At 27.4% G+C, this 20937-nt stretch overlaps 1 protein-coding gene and 1 non-coding gene across 2 annotated transcripts; one reads left to right on the top strand and one right to left on the bottom strand.

Annotated features, from left to right (window-relative positions):
* The first annotated feature begins 8596 nt into the window (after positions 1 to 8596).
* On the top strand, positions 8597 to 11662 carry LOC105133316 (pentatricopeptide repeat-containing protein At4g21065-like). The gene has a single exon (XM_011037257.1). The coding sequence runs from the start codon at positions 8953 to 8955 to the stop codon at positions 10447 to 10449; it is 1497 nt and encodes a 498-aa protein (XP_011035559.1). The 5' UTR covers positions 8597 to 8952; the 3' UTR covers positions 10450 to 11662.
* A 6857-nt stretch (positions 11663 to 18519) lies between these two features.
* Positions 18520 to 18593, bottom strand: TRNAN-GUU (transfer RNA asparagine (anticodon GUU)). The gene has a single exon. It is a non-coding gene; the product is annotated as a tRNA-Asn (tRNA).
* Between the last annotated feature and the right edge of the window lie 2344 nt (positions 18594 to 20937).

The raw sequence follows: 20937 nt of genomic DNA, 5'->3' as shown, positions 1-20937 counted from the left end.
TCTTAGACGTGTAATATATATAATTTAAAACTCATTTGAGGTTTTTGAATATTTTTTCAAATACATTAAAGAGAGTTATCTAGGAGAGCTTGTTTATTTTTATATTTTAAAAGTATTTTAAAAAATTAAAAAAATTTGTTTTTTTCTTTGTTTTAAATTAATATATTTTTTTATATTTTTAAATCATTTTGATACGCTAATGTCAAAACTAATTTTTAAAAAATAAAAATTATTTTAATATATTTTTAAATAAAAAATATTTTAAAAAATAATAGTAATAACCTATCAAACACACTCATTACTAAAATGACTGTTTTTGACATAATGCGCTATTCTTCTAGTAAAGTGATGAGATATAACAAAACCCACTTTGCTAGCATGATGTGATGGAGGAATGATTCGTGTTGATTATGAATTTTATTGTCAAGTCAGTCTGTTTAGAGTTTTGTTGTGGTTATGTTTTAAATTATTTTTTATGTTAAAATATATTAAAATATTTTTTTATTTTTAAAAATTATTTTTAAAATTAACACATTAAAACTATCTAAAACATACAAAAAAATTAAATATATTTGATTAAAATTATAATTAAGGTTAAAATTAAATAAAAAGTAATTTAATATATTTGGTTAGGAATGTTTTTGAAATTAAAGATGTAAAATAATTTTAAAAAATATATATTAATATTGATGATTTTTAATTTAAATATTGTAAATTTAATTATTGCTATTATATCATAAAATAAATAATACTTTATATAAAATATTTTTTTATTATTTCATTAAACTATTTATAATTTCATCATGTATGAAATACATCTGATAGTTTTCTTGGTTTCTTAAATATGCAACAACATTAGGTAAAATATAATTAGTAACAAATTGGAATAACAATCAAATTTTGCAAATACTACATCATCAAATGATCTCCGTCTAATTTATGTAGTGTCATTCAATAATATTAAACAATAATTTTTGAATAAAACATAATTAAAAAATAAAAAAAATAAATTTTTTATTTTACTGGGTTAGACTCGGTTCAGTGTATTTTAAGCATGGGACTAGATCCAGTCCAACCGGAACAGTAAAGCATGCCTCCACCATTCACTAAATAGCATACCATAGTTAAACTTCTTATCTGTGCAAGAAAGCAGCAAGGAGATGTTTTTCTTCTCCCTGCTTTTCACACACACTTTATTATGGGATTTATGCTTTTCTTCTTTCTATGTTTCACACATATTTTATTGCAGGATCCATGAACAATATCTATATTTTAAGCAAAACGCAAATGCAACGATAACCACCTAAACAAATAGTTACTAATTAAGGTTTGTTTTTGTATTTCAAAAATATATATTTTTTAAAATTAATTTTTTTAATTTTTTTCTTTAAATTAATATTTTTTTTAAGTATTTTTAAATTATTTTGATATTCTGAGGTCAAGAATGCTTTTTAAAAAATTAAAAAAATATATTTTAATATATTTTAGAGTGAAAAATATTTTTAGATTATTTTGATATACATAACCTAAAATCAGTAGTGTATTTTATCCTATTATTAGTAATTCTTGGTTTCCTTGTTTGTGTAAATGGATATCATGTATCCTAGTTTAAATTACTGTGGCTTGGATTAAAAAATTTTAATATAAAAAAATATTTAAATTATCAAAAAATCTCAAATATTGTTATTAAACTAGTTATATTAGTTTAGATTTAAAAAAACTCAACTCAATTCTTTGTTTAACTAAGTTTTAAATTATATATATTTAACTTCTATGTTTTTTATATTTATTTTTTATCATGTGGTTCTCCCGATTGTTGACGCAATGCCTACAGGTTTGAGATATGGTTCATTCATTTGAATAGGTATAAACTTAGTTAATTTAATAATATGATCAATAATAAAAAATTAACAATTACTAATTAAAAATATGAATACTTGCTAATATTATTAAAAAAACACTCTTTAAATATTATTAAAAGATTTCGATAATTTTATTTAATAATAAAATAAAAATTAAATAAAAATATCATAACCTCATAAAAATATAAAACAATATTCAAAGCTTAAATACAAGTAAATCAAAAGTAGAAAAGATGAATTAAAAAATCAATTTTTTAAAAAAGAACAAAAATATATTTATTTTTTATTTTAATTTAATACCTAATTTTCTCTAAAATATTTCATAAAAAAATTAAAAATTCAAAAAAAATATCAGAACTTTTAAATTGATTCTCTCTTCCAACAAAAAAAAAAAAGCAAACTCTTTTTAAGCATATGACCAAATCCTAAAGTTTTCTAAGCATATTTTCATAAAAAAAAAACAAAAAATAACATCTTTTTTATATTTTAAAAAATCTAAAAAAATATATATATCATTACCTAATATCATTTTTCTAACGTGAAAAAGGATGTTGAGGCAACAACATCATTTTTAAAGAAGTAAGAAAAAATTACGATATGGTTCATTCATTCGAATAGGTACAATAAACTTAATTAATTTAATAATATAATTATAAGATAAAACCAGCAACAATAAAAAATTGACAATTACTAATTGAAAATAATACTTGCTAATATTATAAAAAAAAAAAGAATCTTTAAATATTATTAAAAGGTCTTAACAAATTTTATTTAATAAAAAATTAAATAAAAATATCATAACCTCATAAAAATAAAAAATAAAAAAATATATTCAAAGCTTAAATACAAGCAAATCAAGAGCGAGAGGATGAATTAAAAAATCAATTTTTTTAAAAGAAATACATTTATTTTTTATTTTAATTTAATACCCATATTCCTTTTAAATTTTTCTTTTAATTTAAAATAGCCCAACTATAATAAAATATGATATATTTAACTTGCATTGTTTTTATATTTATTTTTCATCATCCGGTTCTTCCCGAGCGTTCATTTTTCCATGGATGTGGAATAATTCCGTTTCAAAGATTCTCAGATTCTCTCTGGGCTAAAAGCGGGAGGAGAACTAAAAGACAAAGTATACATGTTAAGAGGAAAGACACGACATTTTTAACAAGGTCCCATTTTCAGATAAAGACATCCAAAAAGGTAGTTGCAGTTTCCTCCCGGGTAAGAAAGCAGCTGGACGTGGAATTTTACCTCTCCATGCAAAACCTTAATAAAAGCTTGTTAGAAAGTAATTGAAAGGCTCAAATCCCTTTTTCTTTAAATATATGGAATGTGATTGGAAACCAGTGAAGTGGTAATCTAACCTACGCAACTAGGTAGCTGGAACATGGGAGTAAGATTCATAGAGGGGTTGTTGAGAGTGTAGTTATGATTGTTTTATAAAATAATTTTTATTTAAGCAACGGGTGGTTAAGAGTGTAGTTATGATTATTTTATAAAATAATTTTTATTTAGAAATATGTTAAAATAATTTTTTTATATTTTAAAATTTATTTGTAATATCTGCGTATTAAAATAATAAAAAATTAAATTTTAATAAATTTTTGTTTAGACCGACTGTACTTCCATACAATTCCGTAACCTCAACTATACCTATGAAAGTATGAAACAAGTAGTAGGATGTTTTTATTTTTTTGACTAAAACTCGAAAACTAGATTTTTCTAGAGGAAAAGAAAGTCTATTTGTAGTTGAGCTACTTGTTCATACGCAAAGTAGTGGAAATTAAAGGGAAGAAATACACAACTTTTCTCATGAGGTGATGTATAGAGATATGCTTCTTTATTCAAAAAAAAAAAAAAAAAAAAAAAAGAGGAAAAATTTATAAAAACGTTGGTCGATGATAATCTTTTTTTCCGACTAACCAGGTCCCTTTCAGCATCTGCTACCGACAAGTTGACCGACTTCCATGACGTTTCCGGTGGGGCATCGAATAATGTCGTCCGTCCATCTTGTCTTTGTTATTTGATCCCTTAAACGGATTGCGACAGGCGCTATCAATTTATTATTTTACTGCTTCTTGAATAGCATTCCTATAGCGCGTTTACTAGACGTGCCTTCACGCTACGTGGGTGGCCTGAATTATTATTATTATTATTTATTTTATAAAAATAATGCTCACGGGCCACAAGTAATTTTTAAAAGAAAATATAAAAAAATAAGATTGAGAAATAAATTAAAAAATTAACCTCAATCAATTTAAGTTAGTACACTAAATATGTTACCTGAACAACCAAGGAATGCTAATTCGGGTTAAACCATTAAATTTACAATTCAAGTTATAAAATTAAAATTAAATGATGAAATTAAAGATAAATAAAAATTTTATAAAAAAATTATAAATTAAAAGAATAAGCATCAAATTTAAAAAATCAATAATATATTACAAATTAGGATTGAATGATGAATTAAAAACAAATTAAAAATTTACAAAAGGATCAAGAACCACAAAATAGAAATATAAAGAATAAGAACCAAATTAAAAAAAAATATCACATTGAGTTTGAATAATGAAATTGAAAACAAATAAAAAATTTATAAAAAAATTAAAAAAATCAAAAGAATAAAGACCAAACTGAAAAACAATTACAAATGAGATTTAAAAGATAAAATTAAAAAAAATAAAAATAAAAAAAAATTACAAATTAGATTTAAAATATAAAATTAAAAAAAATAAAATATTTATAAAAACATCTTACACGTGTTGGCATCTAAGTAGCATATGCCAATAACTTTTCTATTAAAATGTTATTTTATATTTATTAAAAGTAATTTTCTCTCAATAAAGTTTATAATAACAAGAAAAATTATAATAAAAATACGAAAAAGCTCCTGCACACAAAATTTTAAAAATTTTCCTTCAAGGATAATTGAGTCAAATTACTTCATATAAAAAGTGCAATGAATAAAAAGTCCTCAAATGTAAGTTCTATGAATTTTTCTTGCAACGATAAATGAATTATTCCATTGTGTTTAAAAATTAGAAAAACAATTTTATCATTAATTAATTTGGTAATGACCATTAGCCTTGTAAAAAAGCTAAAATACCAATAACATCAAGCTATTAATTTTTTTGGATGGGACAAAACGTTAATGATTTCCCCTTCATTTTTAGTTTTGGTTTTGGTTTTCATAAAAAAAATATATGTTTGGATTGAAAAGGAAAAAATAAATTGAGCATCCTTATGTTTATAAATTCATAACACTTTACATCCTTACATTGGCATGTTAAAGAAAAGCCAATAAAAAAAATTAGATTATTTTTATAATTACCATTATATTCTATTTAATGATTTTTAAGCTCTTGTTGTGTAAAACTAACAAAAGTGTTACTGAAGTTACAATTGTTTATTAAAAAAAAAACTAGTCATTAAAATAGCATCATTTACATATTTTTAACCTGAATCCTAACCATCATTTTCCACAAGCAATCATTCTTGACAACAAAAAATTATAGCCACATTATCAATATAAACACATCATTTGAGCACAAAAAATCACCATCGTATTCTTCTCATTCTTTCCCTTATATTACAACTTAACAATAATATATTCTTATTTTTTTCACAACAATTCCAGTAAACATATCTCTTAAAATTCACAATGCTATAAAATTTGAAGGCACACATATGGCCAAATATTTTAGCACAACAAGCACGCATATTATAAACTCACAACAACTTTTATGAACTAAAGTTCAACAATAATACAAAAGGGCATGAAAAGTGAGAAAAGAACAATTGTCAGAGATTGAAAATAAACGGTAGTAAAAATAAGTTATTATAGAGATATAGTTATAGGTCATACAACAATATCTTCATTGATTGGTAAAAACTTATAAATAAAATTGAATTAACCATAGAAGGGAGAAATGACGCTTATGATGTTGAGTTAATATTTGATGAAATAAAGAAAATGAAAGATAAGTCACAAAGAGTTTACATTAAGAATCATTACATCAAAGTTAGCTTTGTAAGTGTAAAATTTTTATTCCTAGCTAATTAAATGTATTTGATGGTAATATTTATAACTATTATATTGTTCATGTTGAACAAATGAAATAAAATACATTTATTCTATAACAATCTCAATTTTCTTGAATTAATATAAATTATTATTATTGTTGTTGTTGTTGTTGTTATTATTTCTACTGAAAATTAAGCAGGATTTTTTCTATATTTTCAATACAAAATTATTGATCCAATATAACAACTTGCTAACAGTCTAAATATCACTTGTCCCACCATCTAGAACTCCCATAATTTAATCATCACACCAACATTCATTTTCTTCAACATTCATGCAATAAAATTTAGTAACATATTTTAAATTACAACTAAAAGTGAATCAAAATCTTAAATGGATGAACCTTCAAAATTATCACAATTTATGAATACATATAAAAGAAACAACTTTCTTAATTACAACATTCATAATTAAATTTGATAGATAAACACAATATAATTACAAAATTATATTACAACAAAATTAGTCTTTTCAAATTTCATTGGTTTAATTTTACAAGATATATATACTAATAAATCTACTTCTCTATTTGATACTGGGAATAACTTGAAAATTATCTACAATAGGTGTTATTAGCTTTTAACTCATTTTTTTTAGCTTTTACAAAACTGAAAATTATTGGCTTATTAGTATAAAACACAAATTTGATATCACCTTCTCTTGCATAAAAATTTAGTTGTTTTCTTAATTTTTTCATATAATGATTATCATTCACACTTACTTTTTTTACTCATCGGGTTTTATTTCTACTCTCAACCGGTTTAGTTATTGATTTAGAATTAGTTAAATTTAATGACCTTCTTTCACCATTATCCTTACATGAATTTTCTCTCTCTAACCCTATATTTTTTTTCAATTTTAATTGATCATTATACACTTGTTTTGAAAATAGATGTATAAGAGTGATAGTTTATCATCTTCTACAATAGTGTATCAATTTCTAAATCTATTATGAGTGGTCTTTCTATCAAACTACCTTGAGCGCCACAAAAGTAAGTGACTAGCATGTATTAGAACCACATCACACGTAACCTCATCAAAATATTTACTAATAGCAAAAGAAATTAGCGCCTGTTTAGTGGTTTTCATATCAACACATTCATTCAACCACTGCAATCTATAGGGCTTAAGATACTTCACAATATTCAAATTTAATTTTTTAACTTAAGATGCTTCACAATATTCAAATTTAATTTTTTAACAAGAGTAGTACTAGTTAAATTGGCACAACTACCTCCATTAATTATCATGTTACATACCTAGTTTTAGATGTGACATCCAGTATGGAAGATGTTCTCTTTTTATTGATCTACATTATTCTTTTTAACTTGTGCATTTAGAACTTGTCTTATAACCAAGGCCTCCCCCTCACACAAGATATGTAATCTCCACATTACCACAATCATTTAAAGGTGGCATCTCATCCACATTAGATTTGTTACTTTCAAATTCAATCTTATCATGCTTCATAATCATTGTTCTCTTATTTAGACAATGAGAAGAAAAGAATTCACTATCCGAGCACTTGAACATTTTATATCATGATTACACATAGGTTGTGAAGTAGTTATACCTTCCCCACAATAGACATCTCTTTCTTAGCTTTATGTGGTTAGGCCTAAGCATGCACAAAGAACATTGACTTGGTAGCCCTCTCTATCTTCAAATTCAACCTCTAAGCTAATAAAGAAGATACCAAACTAATATGTGGTTTTACGCTACTCTATCTATTAATTAGTCTCTTCATCTTTGTTATTATATGTACCATGTCTTTCAAATTATTATCCACCACAACCATCACTTGGTTATCAATACAACCACCATTTTATTAATATGTTTATAATCACTATTATTACTCTTACACTAGTATTACCATCACAACAATTGCCACCGCTAAAGTAATATTACACTATTATTATCATTATTATTATCACATCAATCATAGCTGCTACCACTACTTTTTTGCCAAAGTAATTATAATTACAAACATCATTTTATCACTATTTTCACAATTATCATCAATTAATATTATTAAAATCATTATCATAAATATTATTATTATTACTGTTATTAATATTATCATTATAAATATAATCATTTTTTTTATTTTATTATTATCACCATTCAAAAACCATTCACATAATAGGAAATAACCTTTTTTAAAAAAAAAAAAAACAAAAGAAGTTTTCTGCAAAACAAACGGACCCTATAATTACTGAACACACGGTATACAACACAGGCCAACAAGGAATCCTATGCCGATCCTGATGTCTGAGAATCAAAGAAAATACAGACAAAACTCATCTCAAAATTCACCGGGCCCATCCCACAAGATGACCAAAAGACTAAAAACTCCATTAAAAAAAGAGATAAAGCAGACAGAGAAAGGAAGCCAAAATTTCCCCACTGTACTCGAATACGGATAGAAATATCGGTGTTCCACGTCACGCATCAATATTTTTATTTTTTATCATCAAAAATTCATTTAAACAAACAAGTTTTTCTCTTTTTTTTAATATATATTTCAGATATATTCATTAAGGTCGCTCTCGGAAGATGAATGGTCGCTCTCAAGAATCAAATCACGAGGGAAAGTTCATCAACTTAAATTTCTACTAATGATCATCTATTTGCATATGAATTAGAATGTATAGTAATTCCAGAAAATTTACCATACTAATAGTATTATAGCATAAGCATGTTTAATTTTGAAGTTCTTACAGTATCCGAAGTGTTAGGCTGGACAAACAAGTCTGATTTTATACAGAACTTGGTCTCCAAAGCTAGCTCTGTTATGGTTTAACAGCTAGTGGTACTTTCGGGTTGGTGAGTGAGGCTCGAGTTCATCTTTTGGATCAGTTAAAGGCAAGCCCTCCATGCCACCTGCAATTCGTAACTAACCTTATAAGCAATTTATTTGCATTTGAAGAATTGGAAGCTAACTTTTGGTTCATCAGAATATTCATCATTCATGTCTTCTTAAATTTCAACTGTTTTACCATGATCATTAACTACCTTTGCCGCTTAAAATCGAGCTTGAAGGCCCTGCAATTGGGTTCCTTTCGTTCACGTATTTCAACCATTAATACTGTTTCCATATCAAAGGAAGAAACTGTCATATCCTTTTTGAAGAACTGCTCTTGTATGAAAGATTTGAAGCAAATTCATGCCCGTATAATCCAACTTGGCTTTGAGCAGAGCCGTTTTGTTGTGGGCAAGGTCATTGTGTTTTGTGCTGCTGCAGAGCATGGAGATATGAACTATGCTGTTTCAGTTTTTGAAAAGATTGGTGACCCGGATGCTTTTATTTTTAATACGATGATTAGGGGTTTTGGCAAGGCTAATGACCCTCGAAAAGCTTTTGATTACTATAAAAGAATGCAAGAGAGAGGTTTAGTGTCAGACAGCTTCACTTTCTCATTCTTGCTAAAGGTTTGTGGCCAGTTAGGGTTGGTTTTGTTAGGGAGACTAATCCATTGCAGCACATTGAAACGTGGGCTTAATTCACATGTCTTTGTTAGGAACACCCTTGTTCATATGTATGGCACGTTTAAGGATATAGAAGCATCCCGCCAACTGTTTGAAGAAATTCCCAACCCAGAATTAGTGGCATGGAATATTATAATTGATTGTCATGTCTCTTGCGGTAAGTTCAATGAAGCACTTGACATGTTCTCAAGGATGTTGAAATTCGGCATAGAGCCTGACGAGGCCACATTCGTTGTGATCCTCTCCGCGTGTTCTGCATTGGGTGCGTTAGATTTTGGGAGATGGGTTCATTCTTGTATTAGCAATACTGGTCATGGGTGTATTACAGAGGTTAATAATTCACTCCTTGATATGTATGCGAAGTGTGGAGCACTTGAAGAAGCGTTTGAGATATTCAATGGGATGAACAAGAAGAATACAGTAACATGGAATACGATGATTTTTGGACTAGCAAGTCATGGCTATGCAAATGAGGCATTGGTTCTCTTTTCCAATATGCTAGAACAAAAGCTCTGGGCACCAGATGATATTACTTTCTTGGTGGTTTTGTCTGCTTGCAGCCATGGAGGGATGGTTGATAAAGGATGGAGATTTTTTGATATTATGAAGAAAGAGTACCATATCCAACCAACAATAAAGCACTATGGGTGCATGGTGGATATTTTGGGTCGAGCTGGTTTCGTTGAGGAGGCTTATCGATTAATAAGTAATATGCCAATGCAGTGCAATGCTATTGTGTGGAGAACATTGTTGGCTGCTTGTAGGTTGCACGGAAATGTTGAACTCGGGAAGCAGGTTAGGAAACAACTTTTGGAATTGGAACCAGATCACAGCAGTGACTACGTTCTTCTTGCAAACACGTATGCTAGTGCAGGACGGTGGAATGAAGCTATGAGAGTGAGAAAAACAATGCACAAGAGGGGAGTTCAGAAACCTGAACCTGGTAATAGCGTTCTGGGCAGGCATCCCAGTTTGAGGTCAGATGAGCCTCTCTTAAGTTTCTTGTGAAGCATCACTTACTGTTATGCAGCTTAAGTCTGTTCAACCGAGTACTTGATTCTGTCAGATACTATTCAGCTAATTGCACTGTTGATGCTCTTGCTAAATAGTTCATATAAGTGAAAACAATGTAGCCTTGGTTGAGCTCCTGAGTTCTGCTGGGAGGATGTGGACGTCTGGTGGTAAATTGTTGCTTTATATGAACCTGGTGGTGTCTTCTCAACCACCCATTGTGTAAGAAAATCTCTGTTAGACATCTTTGCTTTGCTGGTAACCTCATGATGCTCTGAAGGTTCAATTGAAGCTCTGTTAATTCCACCATGCAATAATTTTATTCTCTCTCAGTCCCCAAATCTACTGGTTTATAATGGGAAGGTTACCAGACAAGTATTTCGAAGATCCTCTTCTCTGTAAATTGAGTCATGATGATTCTAAAGCCCTCATTGATTAGATCACCAACAGATTGCAGTAGTAGGCATTTAAATTATTATCTTTTGCCAGAAGATTACAGTTTGTTACCTGCCATTTTCATTATTCAAAACTACTGGCCTGTTAAGTTCATTCTTCCTGCTTTTTTTATCATATCTATTGAGCAAAAGTTCAATGCGTTTTTTTGGAACTGAAGAGATGACACTGCTAAGGGGGCAAAAGTTGTTTAGGACAGTATTCTTGGTGTCATAAAAATGAAGAGGGCAACATTCCATGCTTCATGAGGAATTTGGAACATAATCTTGTTGGCAGGTTCTCGTTGGGTGGCTTGGTGTTGTGCACATCTCTTAACAGGCAGAAGCTTTTGGTGCTTATCAGCTCCTTGGAGAAGCTTGTTGAACTCAGAGTCTGATTTGGGATCAAACAGTGGACCCAGTGGTAATGGAGAGAATGTTTACCCTGTAAGACTAAGCTACCAGCTGCGATTCAAGGTGAGAAGTGGAGCTGGCCAGCAGCTGGATCTAATAAACTGGAAGCAGTGCAGAATGCTTTGTGTAGTTTAGTTCATCCTCAACCTTTGATGATGGATTGTGTTTCCTGGAATCTTGGCTCCGATGGACAATTTTCTGCAAGAAGTGCTTGGCAGTTTGTTTGAATGAAGAAGAGCAGGCTGGTATAAACTGTTGCGGGGTTCTTTACATATTTTCTGGAAACAGTTTTATCAGTCGGTTTTTTAGCAGAATAACTGCTAACAGCAAACAAATTGGAATGGGGAGAGATAATACACTATAAATTATTACATTACATTACACCATAAACTAAAATAAGAAGGGGTTGTACTGTTTCTTTCACTGTTCATGCAGATCCAAGTGCACTGTTCACTGCTAAAGTTCGCCTGGTTTGTCCCTTTTTTTTTTCTTTTTCTGGTTCTTTAGCAATTATTCGGTTGCCGAGGTTTTTTTTTTTTTTTTTCAATTTTAATCTTCTACCTTATGATCAAGTGATTTCAATCCTGATTTGGGATCGGGTGCCGGGGTTTTTTTTTTTTTTTTCAATTTCAATCTTCTACCTTATGATCAAGTGATTTCAATCCTGATTTGGGATCAAAATAGCGGACTCGGTGGTAATGGACAGAATGTTTACCCTAAGCTACCCGCTGTGATTCAAGGTGAGAACTGGAGCTTGCCAGCACTGGATCTAATAAATTGGAAGCCATGCAGAATGCATTATGTGGTTTCATTCTCCCTTAACCTTTGATGATGGAATCTTCGTTTCAATGGACAATTTTCTGCAAGAGGTGCTTGGCAGTTTGTTTCAATCCTGATTGTTATTTTTTTATATTGCTTGTGCGTTGTCAAGAAATGCCCTAGATTGATGCTCGGTTTTGGTTTTACTTAGATCTATAATTTTTAAAAATAAAGCAATACGGATTAAATCTAAAATAGAAAAAAATTTCCCTTTTCTTTTTTTGTTGATGAGGTGTGGAAAAGTACACCTTGATCCTTGAATTGTTTAACTTTTTTTCATTCTTGTCCTTATATTTGTTTCATGTTGAGTCCTTGGAATTTCAGAGGAGAGGGGATGTTGGCGGGAGATAGGAAGAGGTGAGAAAGTAGTTGGTTAACTATTTTTTATTGAAAAAAAAAAGATTTAATTTTGATATTAATAGGTTTCTCTAGTGAGAAGAATGTTATTAAGGTGTTTTTGAGCTTTCATAACACCAACCAATATAGATCAAAGTCAAGAAAGAATTTTTCTCAGTTTAATTTTATATTTTTGAATTGATTTACAAGTATTTTAAGGTTAAAATAGGTTTGTTAAGTTTCTTAAAGTATTTATTATGTATTTTTAGGTGAATAAATATTAAAAACTAGTTTCTTAACCCAACCTTCCAGCCATTTTTTTAGTGGTCGGAAACAAAACGAGCAAATAACATGCTCTCTCTTCAGTTTTTTAATTTTTTAGTAAAATAGTATTCATTCTTAAACATAAAATAAAATAAAAGAGGTTAGGTGTGTGATTCTGGTCTAACAAGCCCGTGCATGCCAGGCCTTTCTTTGTTGGGCCAAGGGTGCGGGCTTAATCTTTTAGACCAATTAACAAAGTTTTTTTTAATTTATATTTTTTTATTTTTATTGAAATACCCTATAAATAAAATACCTAGCATGATATTTAAATTATTTTTTAATTTTGGTATAGTTCTTAAATAATATTATGGGTCTTTATGAGAATGTTACCAATATCTTTTTCAAATATTATCTATCTAATATGCCAAAAAAAAAATCATGAATATTTAAAGAAGATAAAATTTATATTTCTTATTTTATTTTTTTGATATATTTCTGACTTGGTGTTATCACATTAATTAATATTTTTTTCCTTCAAACATAATATTTCCAGCCTGCTTTGCTTAGAAGATTTTAGGTTTTAAGTAATACATGGAACTTTGAGTTTACTAGCTTGCTCTTTACTTTCCTGTAAATTTGGCTTTCATGATTTCTCCTTGTAAAGCTTTTGTTGTTCTAAGCTGATTTTTTAATGGATGAATGAAATCTTTCACGTTACGAAAGATAAAAACAAAGAAACTCTGAATCCAAAAGGACAAGTCCCCCACTTTGTTCTAGACATAACACCGAGAGAAAAATCAAAGCATAAAAAATATATATATAAAAAAACCGTAGAAATATAAGATGAGAAGGTATATAAAAATCTAAAATATATTATAGGAAGCTCTTCCTTTAACCCATTATTTTTATAGTATATTTTAGAATCTAAAAGGTAATAAAATTAATTTTTGTTAATAATTAAAATTAATTCTATCATTATCAACATTTGATTACCCGTCATAAAACAAGAATTAAATCTAAAAATAGTAGTCATAAATCAATATTTTTTTTAGTAGAAAAACACTTTTAAGATCGGTAACAAAAGCTTCTGAAAAAAAAATGTTAATATTCACAAGTTGGATTGAACAAAATATGGGCCAGAAGAACTAGTTATTCATAGACCAAACTCGTGTTCAAATCTTAGTTGATAAAAAATATTTTTTAGTGGTTCAAAATATGTTTTTACAATAAACCAAAATCAAGGCTCGACTTGAAAGTGCACGTGCATATGAGTTTAATCTTGAAGCCCACTTTACTAAGGACCTCTCACTCTAAAAGCTCAAGTGCCTTTTGAATCCAATTTTAACTCTTCAATAGTCTATTTTATAAACACCAAAAAAGTTTTATTTCTTTTCTATGTGAGATAAGGTTTTTTTAAAGGGTTTTAGGTTTCACATAACTTACATTGCTATGCCACGTGTTCTAAGATTCAAACAAATAAAAAGAAGAAACAATCTTGTTATTGTTCTTATCATTAGTTACAATGGTTATGCCACTCATTTTTGAGTTTCTCATGTATAGGTTTTCTTCATCCCTTTTCTTTATAAGTGGAAAACATCTTATTTTCAGCACATATATATCTTGTAGCACTAGTTTCAACCCGTCATTGCTCAAGATTTTTAATTAAATTGACTTTGAAAATAGCATAAGATATGTTTATTTTTAAAACTTCACTAGCAAGGTGATCAACTTCAGTAATATTAGCTTGAGCAATTCTTTTCTTAGGGTTTCCTTAATGACCTTTATTTCTACAATTTGTGGTCAAATACTCAATCTTGTTGCGAATAAAGCATTTATTATTAAACTTCTTGTCACTTCTTTTTTCTTTTCACAACAAGCTTTTTATATATATATATATAAAACTTTATTGTTTGTTTCACAACATTTTCTTTTAGGGCTCCAAAAGAGTTGGCTCTTCTTTCAAATAATTTATTGTCCTTTTGTATCTTCAACCTTAAAATAAGATCTTCAATTATTATTTTATTGCATTTATATTTATAATAGTTCTTGAAGTCTTTCCAAAATTATGGTAATTTTTCAATGATTACACCCACTTGAAAGGAGTCTATTATAGATATACCTTCAGCATGTATATCAAGCAATGCTAACTAAAACTCTTGAACTTGACTTATTATAGTCCTTGAATCAACCATCTTAAAATCTAAAAATTTATTAATTATGAATTTCTTTATACTATCTTCAGCTTTATAGTTTTTTTATTTATTATTATTTCTAAAGCTTCTTATAGAGCTTTTGAACTCTTGGTTGAGCTATACACATAATATAATATATTTTTCCATCAATTCAAGAAATAGTTCTTGCATACAAAATCAATATAATTCCATACATCCACAACTGTCATAGTAGTAAGGTTACATTTATTTTTCTGATGATTTTGGTGCTTTCTCATTTAAGAACTTTGCCAAGTTCAAGATGGTCAAATGGAACAATATCTTTTATTTCTGTATCTTAAAAAGTGATGATGAAATCCTCATTATTAAAATAGTACTTGTTAAAGCAACATTAATTGACATAACCAAATCTTGAATAGAAGGAGTACATGACATGATATAACATGTATAAAAAAATAACCAGTAATATTAATAAATAAATACTTCGTTTAAAAAGTAAGCAAGTAATAAAATAAAAACTTGTAAAAAAACAACTTAATAAATAAAAATGTTTAAACTATGCAAGATAAAATCAACAGTCATTCCCTTTCTTGATTTACTTTGTTGAGCTCTATGTTTTTCATTGTGATTTGTTGAATTATCATTATTTAACTTATAAATTATATCGAATACAAAACTAGTATAGTGTGAATAATACTTTCACTATTTAAGTCTAAGAAAGATTGGATGGATCACAAAACTAGTCTCATTTAAAATCCAATCTTTTTAGATAACACTTTATACACCGTATCTATTCATCGCATTAACTTTTTGTACATATAAATAATAATGTATATGCGAGCTATATATGTAAACAAAATCGACCAAATAACTTTGATGCAAATCTTTGAGAGTATAAGCAAGATAAGTTAAAAGCATGTTATACCAATAAGATAGCATAAATTGTCATAAACAAATCAATAATTCACCCATTGGAAAATATAAATCAATAACATATATATGACATGCATAAAATCATCTAAATTGTATGGAAAAAGGTCTTGGAAGATAAATTATAATTTTACGGGCCTATTTAGAATTGTGGTAGCGGTTGCAGTTTAAAGTACTTTTTGCATAGAAATACATAAAAATAATGTTTTTTTTATAAAAATTATTTTTGAGATCAGAATATCAAAATGATATGAAAATATAAAAATTAATTTTTAGCAAAAAAATTTAAATTTTAAAGGAACGATTAATTTTTAGCAAAAAAAATTAAATTTTAAAGGAACACAGTTTCAACCATGTTCTCGAACATGGCAAAAAATAAAGATATATAACTCAACCTTCTAAAATGAAACAAATGGGAAAAAAATCATAACAAACCAAAAGATTATAGATTAAAGCATAAATAATTAACTTTAAATATAAATTATAACTTAAATTTTTAAGATACAAAAAACCTCTTTCATAATTAACTATTATTGTTCTTATTATTATTATTAATTATTATTTTTTCTCAAGATTTTATTGCTGATCACTTATGCAACTACAATATCTACAATATATATCTTAAGATCCTAACAACATCATTTTGGTTTAAATGTATTTTTAAACAAGATATTTAAACTAAAAATTATATAATTTAAATATTTCTAAAAAAATATTATGAAAGCAACTTCATTTCCATGTGAGAACTTCTACGCATAACATAAACATATGAATTATCATAGTCATTAAGAAATACTTAAAGTAACCTAGTGAACAAGTTCCATAATCTTATATTAATAGATCAAAAGAACCCCTTCATGTTCTTTTAGAAAAAAAAAAGGCCCTCCATCTGAAGCTACAAGAGAAGCCAACATTTATATCTTTTGCTTTAGGAACCCAAAATTAAGAAAAAATAAAAATAAAAGAGGGGGAAACATCTTAGGTCAGCATCATTTTCAAGAATCAAAATCAATGCCCACTTTCGGTTGCCATTATATTCAATCCACATGAACTATTGCCCAACTAAAATGTTAGTTAAATACTATAATGATGAGAGGTAAGAGTGACATAAGTGTAAGATGCGTACCAAGTGATTACTTTGATGGCCCTCTGCAACCTTTTCTATGTTAGTTGAGCTTCCTATTCATGTTTGCTAAGGGCCGACCTAAGTTAGGTCAATTTGATGATTGATTTAATTGTGTGCATAAGCTCATTCTGATTTGTGGAAGATATTCTAATATTTTTATAAAAAAACTCTCCATCTTTATAAAATATTCTTGTTTGGAGGGAAGTATGATGTCAGGTTGAGAAGACTAAATTAATTATATATATATATATAAAAAACCAATTCAAATTTATAATTATTTAGAAAGTATAATAGTAGTTATGGTTTAAAGTATTTTTGGCTTGAAAATATATTAAAATAATATTTTTAAAAAATTATTTTTAAAAAATTATTTTTTATATTAACATATCAAAATAATTTTAAAATATAAAAAAATAAATTTTAAAAAATATAATTTTAACCATATTCTTAAACACTGTTTAAGGGAAAGATAGTTACCTCTGCCCCTGAATATATAAGTTTTATTGTTATTTTATTTTAACCATGTAATTGATGGTTAGGTGACCTAATAACACCTTGATGTGTTTCTTGACATAAACCGAAAGTCTTGCCTTTTGATTATAAAATTGTATTTGGTATTCAATTGATTATCACTATAAATTTGAGGACTACTAAACTTCCTCTTTTCATAATATACTTTTAAAAATTGAAATTCTCTGAAAGAAAGTTTTGAATCTGTATTTTTTTTTTGTTTTTATTTTCAACATATTAAAATAATTCAAAAATACTAAAAATAATTAATTTAAAACCAAAAAAAAATCAAAAACATGATTGAACCACAATATATTAAATGAGTATCGAGTATCTAAAAAATATGTAAGTTTCTACTTCTACCTAATGAAAAAAGGACAGCAATTGAACCGTTCTAAAATCAATTTGAATCACTCAGTCCATCTAACTTGTCTATAATATTTGGTGAAACTAAAGTCAAAAGTCTTAAATATGAATTGGAGAAATATTCAATCTAATGAGATTATTCTAATTGTCCCTTGAGACGATCCTTCTTTTACGACATGTCTTTTAACTAATTTTCATGCATAAATATATATAAAAAAAATCCTTTTTTTTTCCCAATTGAATCTCCAAAGTTAAACATACCATCTATATCCAAATTAATGTATTTATTTGTGAAGAATTAATACAGTGTTTGTTATTAGAAAAATGTATTAAATTCTTAAAGGATTTACTTGGTAATTAAAAATATTTTAAAGTTTTTTTTTAATGTACCAAACCAATATGGAAGGCCTGCTTTTAATATCCTTTAAAGAACAATTCAATATTAATTCCCGTGTAATTAAGAATATTTTTATCAATGGATGAGATAATATATTAAAATTTTATATTCTATTTTAAAAAAAAATCATATACGTTTTAAAATTTAATTACTCGAAAATTGGCATTTTTTAAACAAATTCACATGATTGATTAATATAGATGAAGAGTATGAACGAACTCATAACAAAAACTTTAATAAAAGTGGAGCCGTACAAGTATTTGGCTCATCAAAATACATATTTAAGGGGGGAAAACACGTAATCGCTAGAAGGAGGGCTTGAACCTCCGACCTTGTGGTTAACAGCCACACGCTCTAACCAACTGAGCTATTCCAGCTTTGATAGCGTTTGTTTGATTAAATTATATAAATATTTAATAATACCTCTCAAATAGCAAAAATATTTAAAAAATTTCATAAACAATAATACCTCTAAAATAGTGAGTATTTATTTAAATAATAGTTAAAATATATATCTAAAAATATATTTCATTTTACATTAAGTTGAAAAATTTAAATGCATATAAAAAAAAATATATAGAGTATGCGTGCACAAATATATATAGAGTATGTGCACAAATATATGAGAACTTAAAACATCACTATAATTAAAGAAAAAATTATTTTGCATTACTTAGAAATCAAGAAATTAAAATATCTTTTTAAAGAATTAATTAAGAGAATATTTATTTTTGTGTAATTTTTTTATTTTTTATTTTAAATTAATATTTTTTGTATTTTATATTATTTTTATGTGATGATATTAAAAATAAATTTTAAAATATTATAAAAAATATTATAAAAAATAGACATAAAATTGTCAACTTAAGGTGCCACTGTTGGAGGATATTTGTAGGCATGGGAAGTTAGAATTCCTCCCAAAATCAGACATTAATTGTTTTTTGCTTTTATCATAATGGGTGGTGGTGATTGCGTTTAGAAATAGCACGCCACGCCACGTGGCTAGATATTTCAGCTTCACGCTATTGACTGCCGTCTCCTTAATTAACAACTCTCAAGTCTATGACCGCCTTGATACCCTACAACGTCAACGCCACGTCATTCTAGCTAAGACTTCAAAAAAGGTTCCTTAAGTTCTCGGAAATAACGTGATTGCCACCATGCTTCAGCGCCTCATTAAATTGACGCCACCTCCAATTCAGATTGACTTTTGTGGCTGCTTTTGAACGTTGATGCCAATCTGAATTCTATAGTAGTTTTTTTATGACTTTGTTTCGGGTCTCTTTTGGAAGAAGAAGTATAGATGTTGCTCTAGCCAACTGAGCTATTCCAGCTTTGATCACTCTAGCATGATTAAATTATATAAAGTATGAGAATATCGAATACATCTAAAATAACAAAAATATTTTAAAAATTTCAAAAACAAATTTAACCACAAGCCCAAATGATAGCTCTAAAATAGTATGTATATATTTAAATAATATTTAGAATATATATCTAAAAATATATTCCATTTTAGATTAAGTTGAAAAATTTTAATGCATATAAAAAAATATATATAGAGTATGTGCACAAATATATGAGAACTTAAAACATCACTATAATTAAAGAAAAAATTATTTTGCATTACTTAGAAATCAAGAAATTAAAATATCTTTTTAAAGAATTAATTAAGAGAATATTTATTTTTGTGTAATTTTTTTATTTTTTATTTTAAATTAATATTTTTTGTATTTTATATTATTTTTATGTGATGATATTAAAAATAAATTTTAAAATATTATAAAAAATATTATAAAAAATAGACATAAAATTGTCAACTTAAGGTGCCACTGTTGGAGGATATTTGTAGGCATGGGAAGTTAGAATTCCTCCCAAAATCAGACATTAATTGTTTTTTGCTTTTATCATAATGGGTGGTGGTGATTGCGTTTAGAAATAGCACGCCACGCCACGTGGCTAGATATTTCAGCTTCACGCTATTGACTGCCGTCTCCTTAATTAACAACTCTCAAGTCTATGACCGCCTTGATACCCTACAACGTCAACGCCACGTCATTCTAGCTAAGACTTCAAAAAAGGTTCCTTAAGTTCTCGGAAATAACGTGATTGCCACCATGCTTCAGCGCCTCAATAAATTGACGCCCCCTCCAATTCCGATTTACTTTTATGGCTGCTTTTGAACGTTGATTCGAATCTGAATTCTATAGTAGTTTTTATTATGACTTTATTTCGGGTCTCTTTTGGAAGAAGTATAGATGTAGTTGTTTTTAAAAAATATTATTTTTAATATTAATATCAAAAAATAATTTAAAAATATCAAAAAAATATTAATTTAAAATAAAAAATTAATTATTTTAAAAAATAAAAATAAACAGGTTGGGTTCTTCAATAATTATTCCTCATGAAATCTACCGAATGACTAATAATTTAAACATATTATGTGGATTAGCCATCCATTTTGAATTCAATTCTTAGAAAATATTTCATTTTTAATTGGAGATTGTAAGTCTTGATTTTAAATTTATTCAAAATATTTTTTTTCAAATAATTAAAATATTTTGGATCAGCTTTTGATTGTTGATGTGAATTTGATTTTTTTTAATTACCTTATAGGAGATTTTAATTTTAATCTAAGATTATAAATCTTAATTTTAAATTTCTTTTAAAATATTATTTTCAAATAATTAAGATGTTCCTAGATAGCTTTTGCTTTTGTAA

This window comes from Populus euphratica, unplaced genomic scaffold, assembly GCF_000495115.2.
Source record: "Populus euphratica unplaced genomic scaffold, PopEup_1.0 scaffold114.1, whole genome shotgun sequence".
Taxonomy (NCBI): Eukaryota; Viridiplantae; Streptophyta; class Magnoliopsida; order Malpighiales; family Salicaceae; genus Populus; species Populus euphratica.
Note: the sequence above shows the minus strand (reverse complement) of the source record. Positions and strands in the feature narration are given on the sequence as shown.